The sequence below is a fragment of the Aegilops tauschii genome, chromosome 7 (assembly GCF_002575655.3).
Source record: "Aegilops tauschii subsp. strangulata cultivar AL8/78 chromosome 7, Aet v6.0, whole genome shotgun sequence".
NCBI lineage: Eukaryota > Viridiplantae > Streptophyta > Magnoliopsida > Poales > Poaceae > Aegilops > Aegilops tauschii.
The window spans coordinates 271,834,439-271,859,622 of record NC_053041.3 but is presented as its reverse complement, the minus strand read 5'-3'; the positions used below and the strand labels follow the sequence as shown (position 1 = coordinate 271,859,622).

Below are 25,184 nucleotides of genomic sequence, written 5' to 3'. Positions count from 1 at the left end.
TTGTCTCCTGATAAATTTGAGGCACACCATCTTTGAGATGTGTTTGAACCCTTCGATTTTAATGTTTTCAACTCTGTTTCAGATGAAACTTATAATTTCAAAATTTCCATCATTAAAACACTTTCTAATTTGAGGGTGCTGAGAGACTGAGTTGGCATATCACGCTTCGTAGTCGACGGGATCGTCTCCTTCCATTGAACGCACATCGCCGGAATGCCTGAAATAATTTGAGGAAAATGCAAGCACCGGTGTCAAGTATAGGACTTAAATCCTGGTGAGCTGGGATACCATTATCCTCCTAACCATCCAACCACAAATTGGTTCGCTCTTTTGTCTTCTTCTATATAGGATATATGATATGATGAATTTTTATTTGTACACAATTCTATAATGTGATTAGTTCAAAATTTTGATTTAGCATTCTACTCCCTCCGTGCCAAATTACCCGTCGCAGAAATGGATATATCTAGAACTAAAATACATCTAGATACATCCATACCTTCGACAAGTAATTCGGGACGGAGGGAGTATATAGGATATTTTGAATTTCCTGCAAAAAAGAATATTTTGAATTTATTTTACTACACAATTTTTATTAATGCGATTTTTTGAAGAAAAGCCATCAAATTCTTAAAAAGGGGAACGAAATCAGATGTAGTAAATGGGCCTCAAAGAGCGGGAGGCCTCATTTGGGAAAATCTTCTGTACGAGGCAGAGAGAGAACGCAGCCCAGCAGGAGGCCCATGAATCAGTTGGCTTCCCTCGTCTTGGCCGGTTCGTTTTCCCCAGCACCCGAACGCCGGGGAGGCCGAGAGGGCACGGGCAGGCGGAGACGAGTAAACACGGAGGGGAGCCGCCCACCGGGATCGCAGACCGCGGCAGAGGATCTCTGGTTCTCCGAAATTCTACCCCTGGGGAGAGGTATTCCTCTGAACCCTAACTTTATGGAGCCATCATGTACTGTTTGATACAAAATCAGTGCGTAGTTTCTTGGGCACTCGCAAGCTTTGCATCCTGTGCGGAGCTGAAATTAGGGTTTATGGATCGACAAGTGCACTCATTAATTTCGATTTCTACGGCGCCACATTCGGAATTTCGCATGCGTTTCTCATTTCATCAGTGTGAGGAGGATACAAAGTTCTAAACCGTACCATATTATAAACCATATGAATTTGGTGGAAAAGTTACGTTATTAGACAAATACTGCCTCCTATCTTCTCAATAAACAAAAGAATACAGTAGTACATCCAGACTGAATGCAGCCAACCAACCTGTCCAGCTAATTTATTCCACTAATTACAGGTTTTGACGTTTGCAGCTTGATCTGGCATACTTCATTTCAGTGTAGAAAGATCCACCAAACAATGATCATCGGGGGTAATCCCCCTTTTTGAAAAAAAAACAAAACAATGACCATGCATTAATTGTCAGCTTAATGAAGCTGTAGAAAATACGCATTTATTGATTAGTGAAAATCTACATGACCGAGCCTGTAAAGTTTGGTGCTAGTCTCTACCCTTTTGGGTCCAGAGAAGAACATACATTGAGAATCACGTCGACTGCATCAATCAATGTGAAGAAGGAAAACATTGCTGTGAGACTAATGCGGAACTTTTTTCATATTTGCATGATGAATTTTGAACTCTGCATTCACCACAACACAGTGGCACAATCATCGGAGCGGCGGCATCCTTTCAAGTAGAGGTCAGGGCATATTGGATGGCCTGCTGCGGCTAGTCCACAAAGTTTTCTTCGACAACAGGCAGCTTGGTGGTCGACTGAATCCACAAGGTGCCCAAGAAGGAGCAATTGATTAGGTGCTGGGGCCATTGTCTCCTCCAGTTAGTCCGAAAGTAAGCACCTATGGGCATGCTGCAACCCCAGCCACACGGCCTCTATGCTGTGCAACAACGGTTTTGGTAGGCAAGCCAAATAGTTCGCTCCCTGAAAGAGGGTGTTTATTTGGAAGTTAGCAGGAGAGCTGCTAAGATTCCATTAAGAAGAACGCCGCCGGTGAGAACTGCTCGGTTTATTAGCAGGTCTGAGAAGTACACTGGCTGTTAGCCGTCCAACACCTGACCAAGACATCTAGCGATGCCAGGAGCTGCACCTCGCGGAGCACCGACAAAACTTGGATATATTACCACATTGCCAGTGGGCTAACAACCTCCCTGACATCTATAGTCCAATGTCTGTCCATGAACTCCTCCTTGATGGTGCGACACTTCTGAATGCGCCCCGAGATGAGTGAGAGAAGCTCCAGGACTCGGAAATGGCCCTACCCTAAAGCCAACTTGAAAGTGCATTTCGGCCCCCTATTGGGTTTTGTTGATTAATGACGAAGCGCATTTAGGCCCCCTTTTGGGTTTTGTTGATTAATGATGAGGTAATTAAGAGGACTAGTTCATTTCAGGAACTTCATCCATTTTGGTGAGTGGAAACATCAGTATTAACCCTTACTTTTACCTTCACAAGTGGCTGTTCTTTGGAGCTCATAGTTTGTAATTTCTAGTCTTTTAGTGGATTAAAATTTCATATTGAGTTAATGACAGCCGTACTATCAAGAGGTGCATATGCAAAGTAGCTAGGGATGAACTATGTCTCAAGATCCACAACCAAATCCCGAACTTTTCCATTTCATCACCCATTTCCAAGTTTTCCAATTTCCTGCCATCTCCGAATATTTTCTATCAGGTACTATCAAGTCCGCGAGGAGTGAATGTCTTTGCTGAGCAAACCCGTTTCTCTATAAGTTTCCCACAACTGCCGAGATTTTGTTCCAGTACAACCAAACTTTTTAACTTGCCAAGACCATCTTTGTTAGCTATGGTACCTCCGATCATAACTTTGTCCGACACTTCCGAGCATCTCTCGGTTTGCTTCAACGCAACGTCTTAGCATAGGTCCGGTAATCCGAGCCAATATTATCTGATACCTCTGAGCTCAGACTTACCGTTTCTGCACCATTCTATGCCAAGGGTTGCTCTGTTAACCCTAGTACCTTCGAGATTTGTCTTTCCGGTACCACCGAGGAAGTTGCTCCCTCACACAGAAAGCTATTCTGTTGCCCAGTACCTCCTAGTTGTTAGAATTTGTTTTTATCTCTACATTGTAATCTCAACCAACTTCTATCTGTCTCACTCGTAGCTGTTTAGGTTTCCTTGTAATAACCGAATCCTGGCAGAAACTAGCGATCGGTTCCCTCTTGTAAGCCACGACAGGGCTGTTTTGCCTCGATCAATATAAACCAATGCGGCTCCTCATTGAGGAGCAGGAATGCCTCCCAATCTTACATGGTCATCAAAGCCACCTCTTCCCTACACATCTAGCCGCAGCAAACAAACCCAAAACCACAAACCACATCAACGCCGCCGCCATTGTCTTCATCAACGGCTGTAGCTCTCAACCTTGGTGCACCGCCATCTGAGAAGCTTGCAAGAGGAAACTTCATCCTCTGGAAGGCGCAGGTCCTCCCAGCCCTGCGAGGTGCGCAGGTGACTGGTCTACTAGACACTGACGCCGCACCGCCCAAGACGGTGGAGATCACGCAGGCGGACAAAACTTCGGTCATGGCACCAAATCCTCTGTATGGGCCCGATCGCCAAAGACCAGCAGGTTCTTTCATATCTGTTGAATTCCATGTCTACAGAAATCCTTGCGCATGTCGTAGGGAAGGAGACCACCTTTGATCTATGGACAACGGTGACAACCCTCTTCGCCTCCCAGTCACAATCTCGAATTACGAATCTAAGAATTGCAATCACCACCACCAAGAAGGGCACCATGTCGAGCACTACCTACATGGCGAAGATGAAGAGTCTTGGTGATGAGCTAGCAGCCGCTGGCCGCCCGGTGTCAGACCCGGAGATGGTGGATTACATCCTCGCAGGACTAGATCGTGACTACGATCTCTGTAGTTGTGGCCGTTGGCGCTGTCAAGAGCACGATCACCGCCGACGATCTCTTTGCCCAAATCTCTGCCTTTGATCAGAGAATGGAGATGTTGGGCGACGCCTCTTCAGGTGGTTTCCATCTGCAAACGCGGCTTACAGTGGCGGTAATCAAGCTCGTGGAAGACCTTACCGTGGGCGGGGAACAAGGGGATGCGGCCGTGGAGATCGCCGGCCCTCTCCTGCCGGCGGTGGTGGCTACAGAGGACGTCCACGACAGCAACAACCGCAGCAGCTGGCACATGATCAGCAGCAGGCACGTGATCAGCAGCAGCGCGACAACCCTGAGTGCCAGATTTGCTACAAGCATCATCTAGGGGGTGCGCGAGTCTACTGGTGGCGTTATGAAGATGGCGAGCAAGAAGAAAAAGGGGCGCATGCAGCCACCTATGGAGTGGATACCAACTGGTATGCCGACACCGGAGCCACCAATCATATCACGAGAGAACTTGATAAGTTGACAATGCGAGAGAAGTACAATGGAGGCGACCAAATCCACACGGCAAGCGGTTCTGGTATGGCAATTACACATGTTGGTAGTTCAATTGTTAAAAACCCCGTAAAAGATTTACATCTGAAAAATATCTTGCATGTTCCTGAAGCATCCAAAAATCTTGTTTCCGTTCATCGATTCACTCTTGACAATCATGTTTTCATAGAATTCTATCCTTACCTTTTCTTGGTTAAAGACTTGTCACGAGGAGAATCATTCTTAGAGGACGGTGCGTGGGAGGTCTCTACCCACTCATATCATCTTCATCATCACCATGGTCCAATAAACAAGCATAAGTTGTCACCAAGCCATCTTCAGCAAAGTGGAATAGTCGCTTGGGTCATCCGTCTTCAGTCATTGTTAGATATGTCCTTCGCAAGAATAAGCTCTCATATGAGCCTAGTGTTGAGTCAGTTTGTGATCCATGTCAACAAGCCAAAAGTTATCAGTTACCTTACCCCATCTCTACTAGTGTATCCACTGCATCATTGCAACTCATATTTTCAGATGTATGGGGGCCAACTCCCACTTCAGTTGGTAGATTTTCCTATTATGTAAGCTTTATTGATGACTACCGTAAATTTACGTGGATTTACTTGTTAAAGAACCGGTCGGATGTATTCCAAGTCTAAATCAATTTTCAAGATCTTGTTGAACGCAAACTAAACTCTAAAATCATTGCCATGCAACCAGATTGGGGTGGTGAGTATGAGAAACTAAATTCTTTCTTCCAAAAACTTGGTATCTCACATCATGTTTCTTGTCCTCATGCTCACCAACAAAACGGATCTGCTGAAGGGAAGCACCGTCATATTGTTGATGTAGGGCTAGCATTGCTAGCAAATGCATCCATGCCACTTAAATTTTGGGATGAAGCCTTCTTAACTGCCACCTATCTCATCAATTTGCCTCCTAGTAAGGTCATCAAAGTTGAAACACCCATCACACGACTCCTTGGTATTACACCAAATCATACATCACTTTGTATTTTAGGTTGTGCATGTTGGCCAAATCTCAGACCCTACAATACACTCAAACTTGCATTCCGCTCAAAACGATGTGTGTTTCTAGGATATAGTCCCATGCACAAGGGAGTAAAATGCTTAGATGTTCCTACAGGAAGAGTCTACATATCCAGAGATGTTGTATTTGACGAGTCCACTTTTCCATTTGAATCCCTTCATCCGAACGCCGGTGCTCTCCTTCGGAAGGAAATCCTTCTTCCCCAAAATCTTCGAAGCTTTGATCACGGGGGAGACAATTGTACTGACCAATATGATAGTAATACTACCAGTACCAGTTCTGCTCTTATGCCTGTGCAGGTCAACGTGAACAGTGGTGAAGACGGCAGTCAAAATGGTGGTCAGAATGATCAAAACCATGTTATATTTCATGTACCGCAAGAGGACGAACTGGGCGCAGAATAGGAAGTTGATCCGGCGGTGCCAGGAACCCCTGTGCGCCAATCAGCCTCTGATCGCGGGGCAAAATCTTCCTCGGACCGGCTTCTGGACAGACGCGGGCACGATCCATCGCCAACCCAGTCTCGCGTCGCCACGTCACCAGCAGGCGCGACAGGATCCCCCTCGCGATCCGTCCGCATGCAGCCTTCGGTGGATACCGGATCGCCTGCGCCCACAGACTCGGTGGCCACCAGTGCATCCAATGCAGGCGTGGCCACACGTGACTCCATGGGATCCTATGCGCCGATGCATGCAGCAGATTCGTTCGGATCTTCTGCGGCTGATTCTCCTGTGCGCCAACCAGCTTCTGAGCGTACACAACCAGCAACATCTACACGGGTTATGGCCCGTTTACAAAAAGGTATAAGGAATCCCAGAATTCGTACTGATGGCACTATACCATATGTCATGTTGTGTATCTCAGGTGAACCAACAACGTTGAATGAGGCACTTGATGATCCGAGATGGAAGAAAGCAATGAATGAAGAATATTTTGCGCTTATGAAAAACAAGACCTGGCATCTTGTGCCTAATCAGAAAGGTAAAAATATTATTGATTGCAAATGGGCGTATAGGATAAAAAAGAAGGCAGATGGATCCATTGACAGGTACAAGGCACGTTTGGTTGCAAAAGGTTTTAAACAACGCTATGGTATAGATTATGAAGATACCTTTAGCCCTGTTGTGAAAGCTGCGACTATAAGACTTGTTTTAGCTATTGCTGTATCCAGGGGCTGGAGTTTGAGACAGCTAGATGTACAGAATGCGTCCTTGCATGGCGTTCTGGAAGAGGAAGTTTACATGAGACAACCACCCGGATATGTAAGTAAGAAAACACCACATTATGTGTGTAAGCTTGACAAGGCAGTCTATGGGTTGAAACAGGCACCTAGAGCATGGTACTCTAGGTTGTGCTCGCAGTTAAGATGTCTTGGTTTCATTGCATCAAAAGCTGACACATCTCTGTTCATTTATAACAAGGCAAAGGTAGTCATTTTTGTGCTTTTATATGTTGATGACATCATTGTTGCAAGTTCCTCACAAAATGCTACTAATGCCCTTCTGCATGACTTGAGCTCAGAATTTTCTTTGAAAGATCTAGGAGATTTACATTTCTTCTTAGGTATTGAGGTCAAGAAAACCCAAGATGGCATAGTACTGAATTAAGAAAAATATGCAAATGAGCTTCTAGCTCGTATGGGAATGAAAAACTGCAAGCCTGCATTTACACCATTATCCTCTTCAGAAAAACTCTCAGCATATGAAGGAGAGCCCCTTCAGGACGAAGAAAGTACAAGGTACAGAAAAACTGTGGGGGCATTACAATACTTGACACTCACACGTCCAGATATTTCATTTGCTGTTAACAAGGTTTGTCAGTACTTGCATTCTCCTACCACTGCTCATTGGACAACTGTCAAGAGGATTGTGAGATATGTGAAGCATACTGGGGGATTAGGACTTAATTTCAGATGTTCTAACTCCACACTTGTCAGTGCATTTTTTGATGTTGATTGGGCAGGTTGCAGTGATGACGGAAAGTCAACTCGAGGTTTTGCAGTATTTTCTGGCTCTAATCTCATTTCTTGGTGTGCAAGGAACAGACAACAATGTCAAGATCAAGCACAGAAGTTAAGTATAAATCTTTGGCAAATGCAACTGCAGAGATCATTTGGATAGAGTCACTACTTGAAGAATTGGGAATTAAGTCAAATCGTATCTCATGTTTATGGTGCGACAACTTGGGAGCAACATACTTATCTGCAAATCCGGTTTTTCATGCAAGAACCAAACATATTGAAACTGATTTTCACTTTGTGCGAGAAAGAGTTGCAGAGAAGAAACTTGAGATACAGTTCATTTCCTCCAAGGATCAAGTAGCTGATGGAGTCACCAAGGCACTACCAGCAAAACCATTCGAAGAGTTCAAGAGGAATCTAAACATAGGATAGTTGAGATTAAGGAAGGGTGTTAGAATTTGTGTTTATCTCTACAATGTAATGTCAACCAACTTCTATCTGTCTCCCTCTCGTAGCTGTTTAGGTCTCCTTGTAATAACCGAATCCTGGCAGAAACTAGCGATCGGTTCCCTCTTCTTGTAAGCCCACGGCAGGGCTGTTTTGCCTCGATCAATATAAACCAACGCGGCTCCTCATCGAGGAGTAGGAATGCTTCCCAATCTTACACTAGTCTTCTTCATCCTTTGGTTATTCGGATTTTCATGGGGGTTACTGGACAGCTTGGTACTTTATAGTGCATATTACTTCCTGGAAAGGACATTTTCTCCGCCTGGCCGTTCAAATTTTGAGCGAGTCCAGTACTTTTGGGTTTTCCTACCCGGTACTACTCGGCCAGTTGAATATGCAACGGTCAGATTTCTTGTTTTCCTATGAATAGGACCCCATACCCCTTGAGTGGGTAAGCCATTTCAAGTGAGATTTTTCAGAAGGTTTGAAGGCTGAACTCTACCCTCTCTTGGAGCCCTTGCTTAGTGCTCCATCTCTCTTTGCTCCATCTTTTGATTCTTAGCGACATCCTATGGGTTCTTGAGAGAGTTGATTGAATATCTTTTGAGGACTTCATCCAAGTGACTTTCCTTTGTTACTCTTGGAGTGTGTGCGCCTTGTACATGATTAGGACTCACTTGAGAGCCTTCAAGGTATGCAGGAATCAATAGTTTGTACAAGGCCTGATGATCTTCTTCGTGAAGATCAATCCTAATTGAGGCTTTGACCTTTGTGGTGTCAAGCCATTGTGGCATATAATTGGGCAAGATGCTTTGTGGGATCTTGGTGGTTGAACTTTCTGAGGCCTTGGTGAGCATTAGGACTTTGTGTCCAAACCTTAAAAAATGAGTAGGATTGCGCCAAGACTCTAAACCTCAGGAAAACATCATCGCGGTTGTTGTGTTTGCAATCTCTTTTCCCTTACTCTTACAGTCTTACTTGGAAGTTTGGCTTCCGCACTCGCACTTAGTTCTAGATTTGCATGTTTAGGTTCCTTTAGGAAACTCGAGTAGAGAATTCAAAACATGCCAACTAGAATTGGACTTAGATTTTGAAGTGTTTATTCACCCCACTATAGACCATAACTACGATCCTACACAACTGTCATCTTGAAAGAGAGCAGACGTTTTCTTGCCTGCTTATCTCCGGAGGAATGCATATCTAGCCCACGTTATGGACGGAAGAGGTTGGTGAGCCTCCTCTAGATCCAACACACTTAGAGGCTGATTGTCGTCTATGCAAAGTCCTGGATGCAAGGTACATAACTCGTAGGGTGACACACCTTGGCCCAATTGGCATGAGAATGTCTGTCCTTAGCAGTCACTCTGCCTTTCTAGAGGAACCCCTGGAGGACCTTATCTACCTGCTTCTAGGCCTTCAGTTGATGGAGCAAAATGACTGCTTGGACCAACTTGTCTAGGGTAAGTCGACATGCCTTTGTCGTTGTGGCTACCTTCCAAGGATGATGCCGGTTGGCAATTCGGTCGATGAGGAATTGTAAGGTCATGATAGACGTCATCCGAATGTGAGGGGGATAACGAGGTAATTGACTGGAAAGGGAGCCAATTGGTAACCCATTATAGATGCAACATCTAGGGCCTACCCAGAGCAACCGACATGGGACAAGAAACACATGAAAAAATTGGTGCGCAACCCCGATGGGTGGCTGAAGAACATGAGAAAACCGCGGACAACGAGCAACTCTGTCATGTGTGGGTGACACAAAATGACAACATTGTTTGCGTAGGGGGAGTCGTTGGCCACCGACAGGCCCCGGGGCATGAGGCATGGTTCTACGTACCTTGGCCATGAGCCAGTATAGGAGCCAGTTTAGGGCACCAGTGACCAACACAAACGACATTGGGGACAAATGGTGACCGTGGAGTAGACTCTTGTGGTAACACACCAGTGAACCCGACTCACCCTTAAGCAAAGGCAGCCATCACATTGGTGTTCAAGGTTCCCCAACAAGTATGTTGGAATTATGTCCGGCCAAGTTCCTTGCCGCGCAACACGTGTCTTGCCACTTCAAGACCTCCTTTGGAAGAGGTGCATTGAGGTCTACCAAATCCTCTTAGAAAATCTAGGCCTAATGAGAACTCACATTGCTTGCCATAGCAAGAAGCCAGTAGACATGCCCAAAGGATGTCTCCGGCATGGTTGCATGGTTTGAGACCACCACAACAACAACCATCGGGGTATGGATAACATTCTTCTGCTTCCTATAGGAGGAGTGTTGGTTGGAGAACGCCGTGTTTGTGTCCCCTTCACCCTCCTAACCAATCTTTGACTGTTCAGAGTGCGTTTGTTGTGGGCAGGAGCATCCACGATAACTTCATGTTGTTTAGCAGACCGTGCGGTAGCTTCATAATCTCAAGGTCTATCGTGTGCTCCTCAAGCTGGATATAGCGCAAGCCTTAAACTTTGTCTCCTGGCATTTTCTTCTAGACGTCTTACGTCATCTGGGGTTCGAACCTCCCTGAAGGGAGTGGATTTCCATCCTGCTTGCCACGGCTAGTACCCGTGTTCTCATCAATGGCCAGGTCTGCCTATCCTAGACGCGCGAGGGCTTCGTCAGGGCGACCCCCTGTCGACCATGCTATTCACCCTGGTCATCAACGTCCCCAACCCACATGATCCAGCGGGCTGTCCAGGTGGGGGTTCTGCAGTGCCTCACGGCACGTCACTTCGCGTGTAGCGTCTCGCTCTATGCAAACGACGTCGTCATCTTCTGCCACCCTAAGGAGCAAGACCTCATTGCCACTCGCGGCATCCTCGGCGTCTTTGGCATTGCATTGGGCTACACACTAACTTTGCCAAATGTTCAACCTCCCCTATTCAATGCTCCCCTCCCAAGCTTGCGGCCATTCTGAGCGGTATGGCATGCCCGATCGCCCCATTCCCGAAGACCTATCTCGGTCTTCCACTCTCCATCTGCAGGACCTCAACTTCAGCTCTGCGACCGCTTGTTGACAAGCTTGGGAAGAAGATTTCAACATGGTGGGCCTCCATGGTGTATAGGGGCGAGTGACTAGCTCCAGTGCGACATGTTCTCTCCGCCATGCCGGTGCACATTATGCTCGTGATGGCCCTCACCCCTCCAGTCCTTGAGCGGGTCAATAGGCTCATTCGTAGCTTCATATGGCATGGGCGCAAAGAGGCGAACGACGAACATTGCCTTGTCAATTGGCCTAAGGTGTGCGCCCCGTCTCCTTGTGGGGCCTTGGAGTGTGCGACCTTGAGCGCTCCGACGCCGCGCTCCGGAAATGATGGTTGGGGCTCAAGTGTACAGACCCCCCCCCCCCCCCCCCCCGCCCATGGTGTCATTTGCACATACCATGCGACAACGGTGTTCAGGCCATTTTCAGGGCTTCCACGACTTGGACGATTGGGGATGGCCAGACTCATCTCTTCTGGCAGGATCACTATGTTGATGGGGCTTCCATTGCCGAGGTAGCTCCGCTCATCTTCGACCTCGTACCGCAGAGGGTGCGCAAGGCACGGATGGTACATGACGTCCTTCTCAATCGCACCTGGATCAAGGATATCCGAGGGGTTGTTGGCCCCATGCCCCTCACAAAGTACGTCCATCTTTGGCGGTTGTCGCGGTAGTTCAACCTTACAGAGGCACCGAATTCCCTTACCTGGCGGTGGACCACTTTTGGTGTCTACACAATTGGTTTTGGCTACCTTGCCTTGTTTGAAGGATCTACCTCTATGCCGCACTGGAGGTTGTACTGGTGATCATGGGTTCCCCTAGAGCGGTGCTGGACCAGGGCAACCTCCTCATCTAGAGCACCACAAGCCATGGCAAGGGCACTTGGTTCCTTGGGTGTGTCGTCATCGCTGGAGAGCCGAGCGGTGAGAAGAGCTTCTTCGAAGTCACACTCAGCTTGGCAGTGTCAAAGCGGATGGCCTTAGCCCTGCGAGCACGCACAACCATGGGGACAAAGCACTAGGGCTCCTTTGCCGCTAGGCGATCGCTATGATGCACCTTGTGAGCAGTGTCAATGACGTGGCGAGCGCGGGCACAGGTTCTGTGGGCGATGACGTCGTGGGGCAAGTTGTCAGCCATGTTGGCGTTGGCGACATCAGCCGAAGGAACTGGCATAGCGAGGTCTGCAGCGCGATGGCATGGGAAGAAGGTCATGAGCTCGCGGACTTGGGGGATCGCTGGCGCCAACACATGTGCATGAGCCGCCACAAGGGATGGAGAGTCATGAGCATATTTCAATCCTTCAGGTCTCTCTTTACGGACTCCTCCCATGTCAAGTTTGGTCTCCCCCGATCTCTCTTGACATTATCAGTTGCTTTAATCTTCCGCTATGCACCAGCGCTTCAGGAGGCATGCATTGTATATGCCCAAACCATCTCAGACGATGTTGGACAAGCTTCTCTTCAATTGGTGCTACCCTAACTATCACGTATATCATCATTCCGGACCTGATCCTTTCTTGTCTGATAACATATCCATCTTAGCATGCATATCTCTACTACACCTAACTGTTGGACATGTCGCCTTCTAGTTGGCCACCATCCTGCGCCATACAACATCACAGGTTGAATCGCCGTCCTATAGAACACGCATTTTAACTTTTGTGGCACTCTTGCCACTTCGTCCATCCGGCTTTGATTCGACAGCTCGCATCTTCATGGATATCACTATCATTCTGCAGCATCGCCCCCAAATGTTGAAAGGTGTCCTTCTGAGGTACCATCAGCCCATCAAGGCTAACCTTCTCGTACCTAGTAGTACTGAAATCACACCTCATGTACTCAGTTTTAGTTCCACTAAGCCTGAAACCTTTTGATTCCGAAGTCTGTCTCCACAACTCTAATTTTCTATTAATCCTCATCCTCATCCGACTACGTGACTAGCACCACATCATCCGCAAAGAGCACACACCATGGGACATCTCCTTGTATATCCCTTGTGACCCCCAAGCACCCCTTCAAAGCTTGTGTTAGATGTACCCACATTGCCATTGAGGTCTCGTAAGAAGAGCTCCTCAACAATGATCCATCACCAAAGCGAAAAGATAATGGCTCAAAGCTGACCCTTGGTGCAGTCCTATTTTAATTGGAAAGTCATCAGTGTCGCCATTACTCATTTGAACACTTGTCACAACACTATCGTACATGTCCTTGATGAGGGTAACATACTTTGTTGGGACTTTATGCTTCTCCAAGGGCCACCACATGGCATTTCATGGTATCTTATCATAAGTCTTCTTCATGTGAATGAACATGATATGCAGGTCCTTTTACTCCCTGTATCTCCATAAGTTGTCATACCAAGAAAATAACTTCCATGGTCGACCTCCCAGGCATGAAGCCAAACCGATTTTTGGTAACGCCTATCATTTTCTTAAGCGGTGCTCAATGACTCTATCCCCTACCTTCATTGTATGGCTCATCAACTTAATTCCACTTACAACTTTGAATATCCCCCTTATTCTTGAAGATTAGTATATACTCCATGATTTGGGCACTAAAGATGAGGTTGAAAAGCATAGTTAGCCATACTATGCCTATGTCTCCAAGGCGCCACCACACCTCAATGGGGATACAATCAAGGTCCATCGCCTTGCCCCCTTTCGTCCTTTTTAATGCCTCCTTGACCTCAGACTGCTGGATCCATCTCACAAAATATCTGTGGGTATCATGAAAGGTGTTGTCCAACTCAATGGAAGAGCTCTCATTCTCTCCATTGAACTGTTTGTCAAAGTACTCTCACCATCCATTCTTGATCTCCTCGTCCTTCACCAGAAGTCGATCTGCTCCATCCTTGATGCATTTGACTTGGTTGACATCCCTCGTCTTCCTGTCTCGGATTTTGCCCATCTTATAGATGTCCCCTTTGCCTTCCATCGTGTTTAAATGCTGGTCGAGGTCCTCCAACACATTGCTTCACTCACACCTTGTTTTGCGGTCTTTGCCACCTTGTACTTCTCTATGTTGTCTGCACTTCCTATCAAGGCGTAGGTGCCTGAAATATTATTTCTTCTCCTTAATAGCATTCTGGACATCATCGTTCGACCACCAGGTTAGCTTTGCTTTTACTTCCCCTAGTCACCCCAATCTCCTCTGAAGCCACCTTCCGAACGCAAGTCGCCATCTTCATCTACTTACTGTTGCATCACCTCCTTTCTCCCAAGAGCCCCTCTTAACAATCCTCTTCTTGAAAGCCCGAGCTGCCTCTCCCTTGAGCTTCTACCACCTCGTTCTAGCGACTTTTGCGCGCTTATCCCGCTGAACTCCGAAAGCGGAAGCCAGCCACCACAAGCTTATGTTGAGGGACAACACTCTCTCCAGTTATAACCTTACAATCTAGGCAGGCACACCTGTCTTCTCTCCTTGAGAGGACGGAATCAGTCTAGCTAGAGTGTTGACCGCTACTAAAAATCACCAAACGGGATTCTCTCTTACTAAAGAGGGTGTTCCCCCACGATCATGTCGTAGGCTAAAGCAAAGCTTAAGACATTCTCTCCTTCTTGATTCTTGCTGCCATAACTAAAGCCCCCAAGCACCCCTTCAAAGCTTGTGTTAGATGTACCCACATTGCCATTGAGGTCTCGTAAGAAGAGCTCCTCAACAATAGGTACACTCCTAACCATGTCCTCCAACCTTCCGAGAGTTCCCTCTCAGTGCTCTCATTGTGGCCTACTTGCTGTGCATACGCACTGATAACATTGAGAACTGGGTCCCCAATGACCACTTGACCCCCCAAGAAGGAAAAATATTAATGTGGAGAGGAGCAGCCGTGCAGGCGCAATGCCTATCTTCAGCCCGGATGCAGACCACTGCTTCTACAAGATCAAGGCCTCCATAGTTTTTTGGCCTGTCAAAGTGGAGTATGCCTCTGTATAACCAACCATAGCTCTTTTCCTTTTTTTCTTCCTTTTAGCATCTTGTACTGTTGGTACATGAGGAAATGGATCAGTTCGTAGTTTTTGTCTTCTTGAGAACTTTACCATCCTGTTCAGAATCAAAGTTATACTTTATTGAGATACACGAGCTTTCTTGGATTTGAATCTCTGTGACACATAGCATGCTTTCTACACAATTAAAGATGCTTCAGCAAATGGTATTAAATTGTTGAGGAGACAAGGAGTTATGATTCTATAGCCTTTGCTTTAGCCATTGAGTTTTTTTTCCGATAAAGGGCACTTTTATATTAACTCAAAATGTAGCATCAAGAGGATACACCGCATGATGAGCTTACACCCGGCCTCTGCATTACTAGGATGCATGCAGCCTAACCAAGATTACAGTTTTCCTTCTGAAGCTGTTTTAAAGCTACATCGTCTCAGTGGAAAAGTTGATTTAGTGCAATGATATGTCCAGACTCTGCAACCATGCAGCTAGCCAACTCAGCCAGCTAATATGCTCTGCAAATTACTAGTTTAATGGTGGGGTTCAGCTTGATCTAGCATATTTTATTAATGTAGAGTTGTAACGCCCACGATGCGGCTATATCTCCCACGTGTCGAGGCACGACTTAAGAGGCATAACCGCATTGTAGGTTTTGTCGCAAGAAGGGTCATCTTCACACAATCCCATGTAATGAACAAGAATGGGATAAAGAGAGTTGGCTTACAATCGCCACTTCACACAATACATAAATAAATTCATACATCATTCAAGATACACACATAGACCGACTACGGTCAAATCCAAATGAAAAGAAGATAACCCCAAATGCTAGATCCCCGATCGTCCCAACTGGGCTCCACTACTGATCAACTGGAAACGAAACATAGTAACGAACAAGGTCTTCATCGAACTCCCACTTGAGCTCGGTGGCATCACCTGCACTGGTATCATCGGCACCTGCAACTGTTTTGGTAGAATCTGTGAGTCACGAGGACTCAGCAATCTCACACCCGCGAGATCAAGACTATTTAAGCTTATAGGAAGGATGAGGTAATGAGGTGGAGCTGCAGCAAGCACTAAGCATATATGGTGGCTAACATACGCAAATAAGAGCGAGAAGAGGAGCAACGCAACGGTCGCGAAGCTAGAAGTGATCAAGAAGTGATCCTGAAGCTACTTACGTTCAAGCATCACACTAGACCGTGTTCTCTTTCCGGGCTCCGCCGAAAAGAGACCATCACGGCTACACACGCGGTCGATGTATTTTAATTAAGTCAAGTGTCAAGTTCTCTACAACCGGACATTAACAAATTCCCATCTGCCACATAACCGCGGGCACGGCTTTCGAAAGATAATACCCTGCAGGGGTGTCCCAACTTAGCCCATTATAAGCTCTCACGGTCAACGAAGGATAAACCTTCTCCCGGGAAGACCCGATCAGTCTCGGAATCCCGGTTTACAAGACATTTCGACAATGGTAAAACAAGACCAGCAAAGCCGCCCGAATGTGCCGACAAATCCCGATAGGAGCTGCACATATCTCGTTCTCAGGGCACACCGGATGGGCAAGACGTCGGGTTGGCATAGACCCTGGTTGCCCAGGGGGCGCCGGACATCGCCCAGTTTGGACCAGCACTCGAAGGAGCACTGGCCCGGGGGTTGAAATAAAGATGACCCTCGGGCTCGCGAAAACCCAAGGGAAAAAGGCTTGGGTAGGCAAATGTAAAACCAAGGTTGGGCCTTGCTGGAGGAGTTTTATTCAAAGCAAACTGTCAAGGGGGTCCCATAAATCACCCAACCGCGTAAGGAACGCAAAATCAAGGAACATAACACCGGTATGACGGAAACTAGGGCGGCAAGAGTGGAACAAAACACCAGGCATAAGGCCGAGCCTTCCACCCTTTACCAAGTATATAGATGCATTAATTAAATAAGAGATATTGTGATATGCCAGAATATCCATGTTCCAACATGGAACCAACTTCAACTTCACCTGCAACTAGCAACGCTATAAGAAGGGCTGAGCAAAAGCGGTAACTTAGCCAAACAACGGTTTGCTAGGAAAGGTGGGTTAGAGGCTTGACATGGCAATATGGGAGGCATGATATAGCAAGTGGTAGGTAGCGCGGCATAGCAATAGAGCGAACAACTAGCAAGCAAAGATAGAAGTGATTTCGAGGGTATGGTCATCTTGCCTTAAATCCCGCAAGGAAGAAGAACGAGTCCATGAAGAAGACAAACCGACGTAGTCGAACGAATCCTCACAACTCCGGAACGAAACCGAAGCTAACGAGAGAAGCAAACCGGAAAGAAGCAAACAACATAGTAAACAACCATCACATAAACATGGCATGATGCACAATCAAGTATGATGCATGTCCGGTTTAAATAGGTATGGCATGGCAATAGTGCACAAACAATACTACAAGTTAAGTGGAGCTCAATATGCAACGAGTTGCATATTGACGAAACACCACATTCAAGTTATTTAGTTCGCTCTCGTTTATGTACCCAACAATGTTAAATGTCATTAAACATGGCAAGGAGTGAAGCATAAGTAAACTAACTATTTAGGCAAGTTTAAATGAGGCCGGAACAACAAACAACAATTCCAGAAAATCCTCATGTCCATATTTTTGATTTGGTACTGTTCTGCCATAAACACAATTTTAATGTTGTTAAACAGCAAAATAAAGTGCACCATGTTAAACTAGGCATTTTTCTACCCCATTTACATATAAAGTATATTTAAAATGGAGCTACGGTTATTTAGTTATGAAATAAATCATTTTAACATGGCATTTAAGCAAATTTAATCAAACAGCAAGTTTAAACATTTTAAACATGGATGAAAGTTGGATATTATGAAACTAGATGAAATTCTAAGCATTTTACATGTTTAAATCATTTTAATCCAATGCACGGTTGTGGAGTTATTATATGCATGAACATGGAGGGGTAAACTGTAAATATGCAGTTTTCTGGATAATTGGCAAATTCGCAGAACCTAAAAAAAACAAACAGGCTGAAACTGGAGGGGCTGGGGAAGCTCACCCATGGGCCAAGCCCAAGTTGGTGGAGCGGTGGGGCAGGCTGGATCTGGAGACGCGCTGCAAGGGCACGCCTTGCGGTCCACGAGATGGAGCAGGGGAGGTCGATGCGGTCAACGAGCGGGCGAGCGGGCAGCAGAGGAGGCCGAGGCGCCATGGCAGGGGAACGGCGGCAGCAGGACTGGGACGAGCACGAGGACGACGCCGACGAGCTCCACGGCCACGGCGGACGGCGGAACTGGACGGACTCGAGGGCAGGGAGGCGGCTTGGCGACGCGGGACTTGAGGCGCAGGGGCGAGGCGAGCTCGAGCAGATCCGGCGGGTGGCGCTGCTCGGAGGTCACCGGACGAAGCAGGACGACGGCGGCGAACGAGCGCGAGGCAGAGGAGGCAGGCATGGCACCGCGCTCTGTTGAAGCAGGGGAACGAGCGGGCGACGCGGTGCTCCGGCGAGGAGAAGGAGGGCGCCATTGTCTACTGCTGCTCCTGCGTGAAGAACACAGGGAAAGGGAGAGAGTTTAGCAACGGGAGAGAGAGGGATGCCGAGGGGGAGGCAAGGGACGGCGAGGCTCGGCCTGGACGTGGTCGCCGGAGGGCGCGTTGGAACGGGAGGAGGGGCGAGCACGAGGGAGCGAGAGGTTCGCGGGGCCTCTGCTTGCGGGAGGCTGGGAGCGAGGCTTCGGGCGTGAACGGCGCCGGGGATGGGGATGGCGCGGGCATAGCGAGAGACGGCCATATCCGCGGGCGCGTCCAGAGTCGGTGAGGGAGGTGGAGGGATTGGTTTGGCCGGCGCGAAAATTGCGGGAGGTGGTCGGAGGCTGCGGTGGCGACTGTGGTTGGTGGTTGGATCGGGAGGATCCCGATGAAGATGCGAGAGACTGGCGGCGGAGGAGGGATTGGATGGATGGGACTGCCTAGGCTAGGGTTTGACTGTTTATATAGGTAGAGGGCGGATTTTGGATCCTCCGTTTAAATCGGACGGTCAAGAATACAAGGTTAGGGGAGTCCAATAGAGAAACACAGATATTTTATAGATGTTTGGGGATGATCCGGACCCAACGGTGATGACTGAGCGGTTCGGGTTTGGGACAGTTCGGACGCGCACGCGAGGGGCTTGACGAAAGGCCGTGGAGACAAGGGGGGAAACGAAGAACAAGGTTGGTCTCGGAACGGTCAACGAAAGCAAGGGGGACGCCGCAACTACGAGGGGATGCAAGTTTTGAAAAATGACGGCAACGAAGTGCCGATGCAATGCGGATGATGCGATAATGAATGCAACAAACAAGTAAAACACATGGCAACAACGAAAATCATGGAAGGCGTCTGGAGCGTCGGTCTCGGGGCGTTACAAGAGTAGTTCCACCAAATAAGGATCATATACTAATTTTGAGCTTAAAGAAGGTTTGATGTTGAATACACAAGTAAATGCATTTATTAGCCAGTGTAAAATTTACATGGCTGAGCCTTAAAAGTTGGCTGCTAGTCTCTAATTATTTCTTTCCAGAGAAAAAGAATGCATAGAATTAAGAGAAGGAAGAAACTCCCATGTAACTGCTTAAAGTTAAGAAAAGGGAGAAACTACCATGGCTCATGTGTAACTTATTTCATGTGCACATTCTACATCTTGAACCGTGTATGCATCATACAAAACAGAGGCAATAATAACATCATTGCATAATATCACCATGGATCTCAGAAGCATGCGAGGGTTGAAATCACAGTATGAGTTCGATCAAAACTTTTGTTTCCTTTCTGTATGGAGTATTCTGTACATTTCTACATATATACACACACTGAGAAAGATCAGCAATCCTTTAAAAGGTGGAAGCCAATCGCACGGTGCAAGAGTAGCACATGTTGAAGAGTATCTATGAGCTAAGAATGTTTAGGAGAGTAACTCTGCTCTGGAGCAATCTCCGGAACAGAATTCCTGATCCAGCCTCAAGATCCCCGACACTGCACTCTAGGACCTGCAACTGCTCCTCCTTGCAAACAACCGAGTTCTTCTTCTGGAATGCCTTGGAGACGAGAGACCATTTTGGCACTGCGATTTGCTTGGACAAGAGGTGTACTGTTGACTCGAGGAGAGAGGTAGTGATCTCCCTAGCCTCGCTCAACAGCCTGACCATCCTGCAGTCCTCCTTGTCAGATGTAACCTTCTTCGTGGCCTTCTTGAAATGTTTCTTCGCCTTCTTCACTAGGCGGGTGTAAGACTGGATCTTGACTTGAGCAGCGGTGTCATCTCCTTTTCTGCTCGCCACTTGCAGATCTTGGATAATGGCCTTCAACTCGGTGAAGTCCTCATGCATGGCATTGCAGAGATCTAGTAGCTCAAGGGAGCTCTCGGTTTCACCTTCCAACATCTTCCTTTGCTGGGAAGAGCAAATTTGGTTGCTAGGAAGGCACAGGATCTCTTCAATGGTGCTGTAGATATCTCCAAGCCTCCTCAAACCATCAGAGATTGTCCCGATGGTCATGGAGGGTGAAGAGATGCTTGCCTCTAGGCTGTGCAGCTCCTCTTCGACCTTGGTGTGAGGCCTAGAAGGCAAACTAACTGATCTAAGATGGCAAGCCATATCTGTTGCTAAGACTCTTTCCTCTGTGTTGAGTACTTGAGGTTTGAAGGTATGAGAATGAGCGAGCGCCTTTCGGTTTGATGTGTTTAGCCTTCTTCTGAGGCCTATTTATACAGAGGAACTGTATGATACAACACCATTTGAATGGTAGACACAAGGAATCATGCCAACTCATCTCCACAGTTTTGTATATCAAGTTTGTGAGATCTGGTGCAACATTTGGAATCTTCGCCCATGTGTAGTTCAAATTCTTTAGTGCAGTAGCTATTCTTCCAATGAGATATCACATTGTCATGTTCCTTTAATTGGCGACAAGAATCAACCGGATGGTTGGCTCTATTGGTGGATCTTGACATAATTGCGTGCTAAAAAATGTTTATTTTAGTTGCATACGTGTTATCTAGGTATTGTGCTGTTTTAAATTTATTATGTAGGTATTATATGCTGCACAGCTCATGCTACCTGCGTGGCCAACTTGGAGTGTTGGAGCTGGCTTGCTTTAGCCATGGATAGCAAAATCACTGCACAATGATCCTTTGGCTGTTGTTGTGATAACAAGTAGCATCTGAATAACATGGCCATCTTGTAGTGACGCATTTCAAATTTTGATTTGAAACAGTATGCTGTTAGCTTGTATGATGGTCAGCAACGATGAGCATTTCTGAGTAATACTATTTGTATATTCTGAAGATCCGTCTGAGTTAAATGCTCCAAAGTTGTTCTTTCTTGAAGACATTGTCCAAGCTATCTTCACAGCAGCATAAACAGTAAACTGATCCTCTAAAAGGTGGGTGCCTATCACAGTGAACCGTAGGCAATTTATCATCCATGTACAAGCTTAGAGCATTCAGAAAAGAAACTCTGCTCTGGATCAATCTCCTCAACAAAGTCTAAGCACTGCCCTCAAGAACAACGAAACTCCAGTTTCAGTAATTGCTTCTTGTTGCATGGAAGTCTTTTCTTGTGGAACTTGGAGACAAGATACCACTTGTTATAACTCGGCATCACAATTTGCTTCAGTAGGAGCCGCGTGGATGACTGAAGCATCGAAGTAACGACCTCTCTTGCTCCGGCCAACAGTTTGACCAGCCTCCTTCTCAGCTGAAGGGGATTTCCATTGATCTTCTTCCACTGTTTTTGTGCCATCTTGGTCAGATGAATGAAGGACTGTATCTTGGCCTGAGAGCCAATGTAATTTCCCAAGTACCTGTCTTGAGCTTAGAAAAGCTCTCTAGGATGGCATTGCAGATGTCGATCAGTGCAAGAAAGTGCTCGAGCTCGAGCTCCACAGCTTACCTTTGTTGCTCTGCCAAAGATAATTTGGCTGCATATGATCTCCTTGATGCTATTGTACACAAGTACACACCTCCTGAAGTCATCGAACATTGTTTCAATGGTAGCCAAAGGTGAAGAGATGTTCGCCTTCAGAGAAAAGAAGTTTTGCTGGCTAGCAAATGGCTGGAATGGGTGATGGTGTGGTGTGCTTTCTATGTATCTGGAAATGGAAGAGATATTCAGAGAAAAGAAATTTTGCTGCAATGGTGGTTAACCGGTGCTGTTTGCCTCTCTATATAAGCACAAGCTGACCTTGTAGACAACAAGAATCTCGTCGCTGATGGGGTGCTATGCCGCTGCCACCCATCTCCACGACAAGCTTATTTTTCTTTTGTATGTCTGATCAGTGTAAGTAGCATCTCCAACTATTCGCCTCTGGTTGAGCTTATGAGCACCTTGTCATGTCTCCACTCTGGGCAGCAAACTCATCTGCACGAGCGTGCAGTTTGATGTCAGATCCAGATCCAGATCATGAGATTGGTGAGCTGGTGAGAGAAAGAGCTAGCTGTTGCTTATTGGTGGTGGGGAAACAGTTGACTTCACCTTTGAGCTCCAACGCGACACGATGTGTTTGTCTGGTGAGGATCGCTGGCATGTTTCCACTAGGGCTATTAACTACCTCATGTGATCCTTTGCAACCTAAGGGTGCATTAGGTGCTCCTAACTAGGCCTAACACGTTCTCGTGTCTTAAGCTACTGACAGCAATGAATGGCGCGGCAGTTTACTCAATTATTGCTTGTTATCGTCATTCGTGCATGCTCAAATAGTTTTTTAATTGGGAATCCTAATCAAGTAGTTTTGCATCCATTTCTATACTGGTTGATCAGCAAATATCAGTTCTTAAGTAGTGCTCAAATAGTTCTTTGATTGGGAATGCTAATGCAGGTCTTAACATTCAATAAGAAAACTAGTCTGTGTGAATTAGATTTTCCCTGAATTAAGAACTTAAACTGAATTCCTGATTGAGACGTTTAGACATCCTGTTTTTGTTTGAGGTGGCATTCTACTGCTGTGGTGATATGTTGGACATTCAGTTGATCTTTTCTGTGTTTTACTTGGGTGAAACCCAGTCAAGTCCCCACGGGCATTCATATAATGAGACTGGGAAGTGACCCTGTTATCAATAGAGAAACTGGAATTAAATAGCTACAATTTTTGGGTGATTGATTATTTGGTTGCGGGTTCTACAGAGCATGAAAAAAAGGCACCATGGGGCATGTGTGAAATTAAATACTCAGGTTGACAAGTTGAAATGGACAAAAGTTTTGTTTTTGAGCTGTGTGATTTTCTGTACATTATTTCTCTTAAATACATCAGAAAATTGTTTTCCATGATCCTCCAAAAGGTGGACACGAATTAGAGGGGGTTAGAGTTGTTGCACTAAGTCGATCTCTCTATAAGCTAAGATTGTTCAGAAGAGAGACCCTGTTATGGATCAATCTCCTGAAGCGAAGCTGAAGTCTACTCTCAAGATCAATGATGTGCAACTCCTGCAACTGCCCCTTGTTGCACACAAATCTCTTTTTCTGGAACGCCTTGGAGACAAGAGACCAACAACAACAACAACAACAAAGCCTTTAGTCCCAAACAAGCTGGGGTAGGTGAAACCCATAAGATCTCGCGACCAACTCATGGCTTTGGCACATGGATAGCAAGCTTCTACGCACCCCTGTCCATAGCTAGTTCTTTGGTTACGCCCCAACGAAAATCTTTTGGGTTTCATCTCCATAAGAGTGGCTGAGTTTTTACGCTGGCTCGCCAAGCCTATCACAACCCTCCTTTACCCGGGCTTGGGACCGGCTATGTTGAGACAACATAGGAGGAGTTGGAGACAAGAGACCACCTACTAGAAAATTTTGGTATTGTAATCTGCTTCAACAAGAGATGCAACATCGACTCGAGTATCACGACGGCAATGTCTCTCGCTTCAGCTGTCATCTTGATGGCGCTGCATCCCTCCATGTCTGCTGATGCTTTTGCACAGCCTCTGAGCCTTTCTGGCCAAGCGGGCGTAAGACTGAACCTTGGTGTGGACTGTCGCGCCATCCACTCTCTTGAGGGATAGTTGCACCTCCTCGACACTCGTCCTGAGCTCCGTGAAGCTCTCCTGCATGACGCTGCAGAGGTCTAGCAGCACTAAAGAGCGCTCAAGCTTGTCCTCCACAGCTTTCCTCTGCTGAGTCTGACTGCTGCTGGTCAAGCATGTGAGCTCGTCGATGCAGCTGTACATGCTCATGAGCTCTGTCAGACCACCACACACTATCTGGATTGTCACAGAGGGCGAAGACATGACCGCCTTAAGGCTCTGCAGCTGATCTTGGATGTCGGTTCCATCTGAGAGAGGGTTGGAAGGCACGCTGGCAGAACGGAGATGGCAAGCCATGGCTATGGAAATTACAGATTTGAGATTGTTTGTCCTCTCTGGAAATGGAAGAGGAGATGAAATGCTGGTGATGGAAATGAAAATCGGCTCTGCCTCTATATATGACGAAAGAAGACATGGGCGACACATTTTTCTCAACTTCCAACTGATTGCAAGAATTAACTAGTCTCCCATGAAATGAGCTTGACCTTCACGACAAGGTGCGTCGATAATTGTGAATGAAAGCCTGTGATGCTGGCTGGCATGTCTCTAACTAATCTCAGCCACTGCTGGCAGTGACGATCTGCAGCTGTGAACAAGCACATACGTTCAGTTTAATTCCAGGAGATCAAGACGATGAGATCGACGAACATGGAACGAAATGATGGAGAAGTAGTGAGATTGGTGGTTGGTGCCTTTCCCCCGAGCCGCTCCTGCGAGCGGACGGGGGAACCAGCGGCCGCCGCCTCCCACACCCTCCCCTCCGCCCCCCTCCCTCGCCGCCGCCTAGAGGCGCCGCCGGGCAAAGCCCGACCAGCTTAGGCGGTGGCGGGGCCGCTCCTTTCCCCTCCGTGTAGGACAGTTGGCCGCCGGAGGCGCTGGGCTACGGCGGGGCTCAGCGGCGCGGCGTCAGGCACGCGTGGGGGCTGTGGCGCGGCCTCTCCCTGCTGCTTGGTGGCGGCGCAGCGGCTGCTGGTGAAGCGGTCCAAGGTGGTGACGGGGCTTCTTCTCCGGGTGGTTTTGCATGCGACGGCCCGGTCAGATCCGGCCGGATCTGCTGCTGGTGACCCGTCTGGCGGCGAGGGCTGAGGCCAACAGGGGCCACAGGCGACCGGTGCTGCCGTAGTTTGTCTGGCGGTGGTGGTGTGTGCGCGTCCCGGTGTCTGGTCGGGCCCCTCTTCCCCGGCATCTGTACGATGGCGTGCGGCGCGGGAGGGCTTCCCTTGGGCCCATCCCTGGCGATGGGGGCGGCAGATCTACCCCCGTTCTTCGGCGGACAGGCGGCTGTTGGTGGTCTCTCACCGGTCCGCGCCAGTACCTGTGTTGGGGCGAAGCAGGGTGCTTCGGGGGG

General features: G+C 47.3%; 1 protein-coding gene and 1 pseudogene across 1 annotated transcript; both read right to left on the bottom strand.

Annotated features, from left to right (window-relative positions):
- Window positions 1-16,294: 16,294 nt before the first annotated feature.
- On the bottom strand, window positions 16,295-22,757 carry LOC120969388 (uncharacterized). Its single transcript, XM_045231765.2, has one exon. The coding sequence runs from the start codon at window positions 20,412-20,414 to the stop codon at window positions 19,707-19,709; it is 708 nt and encodes a 235-aa protein (XP_045087700.1). The 5' UTR covers window positions 20,415-22,757; the 3' UTR covers window positions 16,295-19,706.
- Window positions 22,758-22,796: 39 nt separating this feature from the next.
- LOC109771200 (uncharacterized) lies at window positions 22,797-25,133 on the bottom strand (annotated as a pseudogene).
- Window positions 25,134-25,184: the final 51 nt, after the last annotated feature.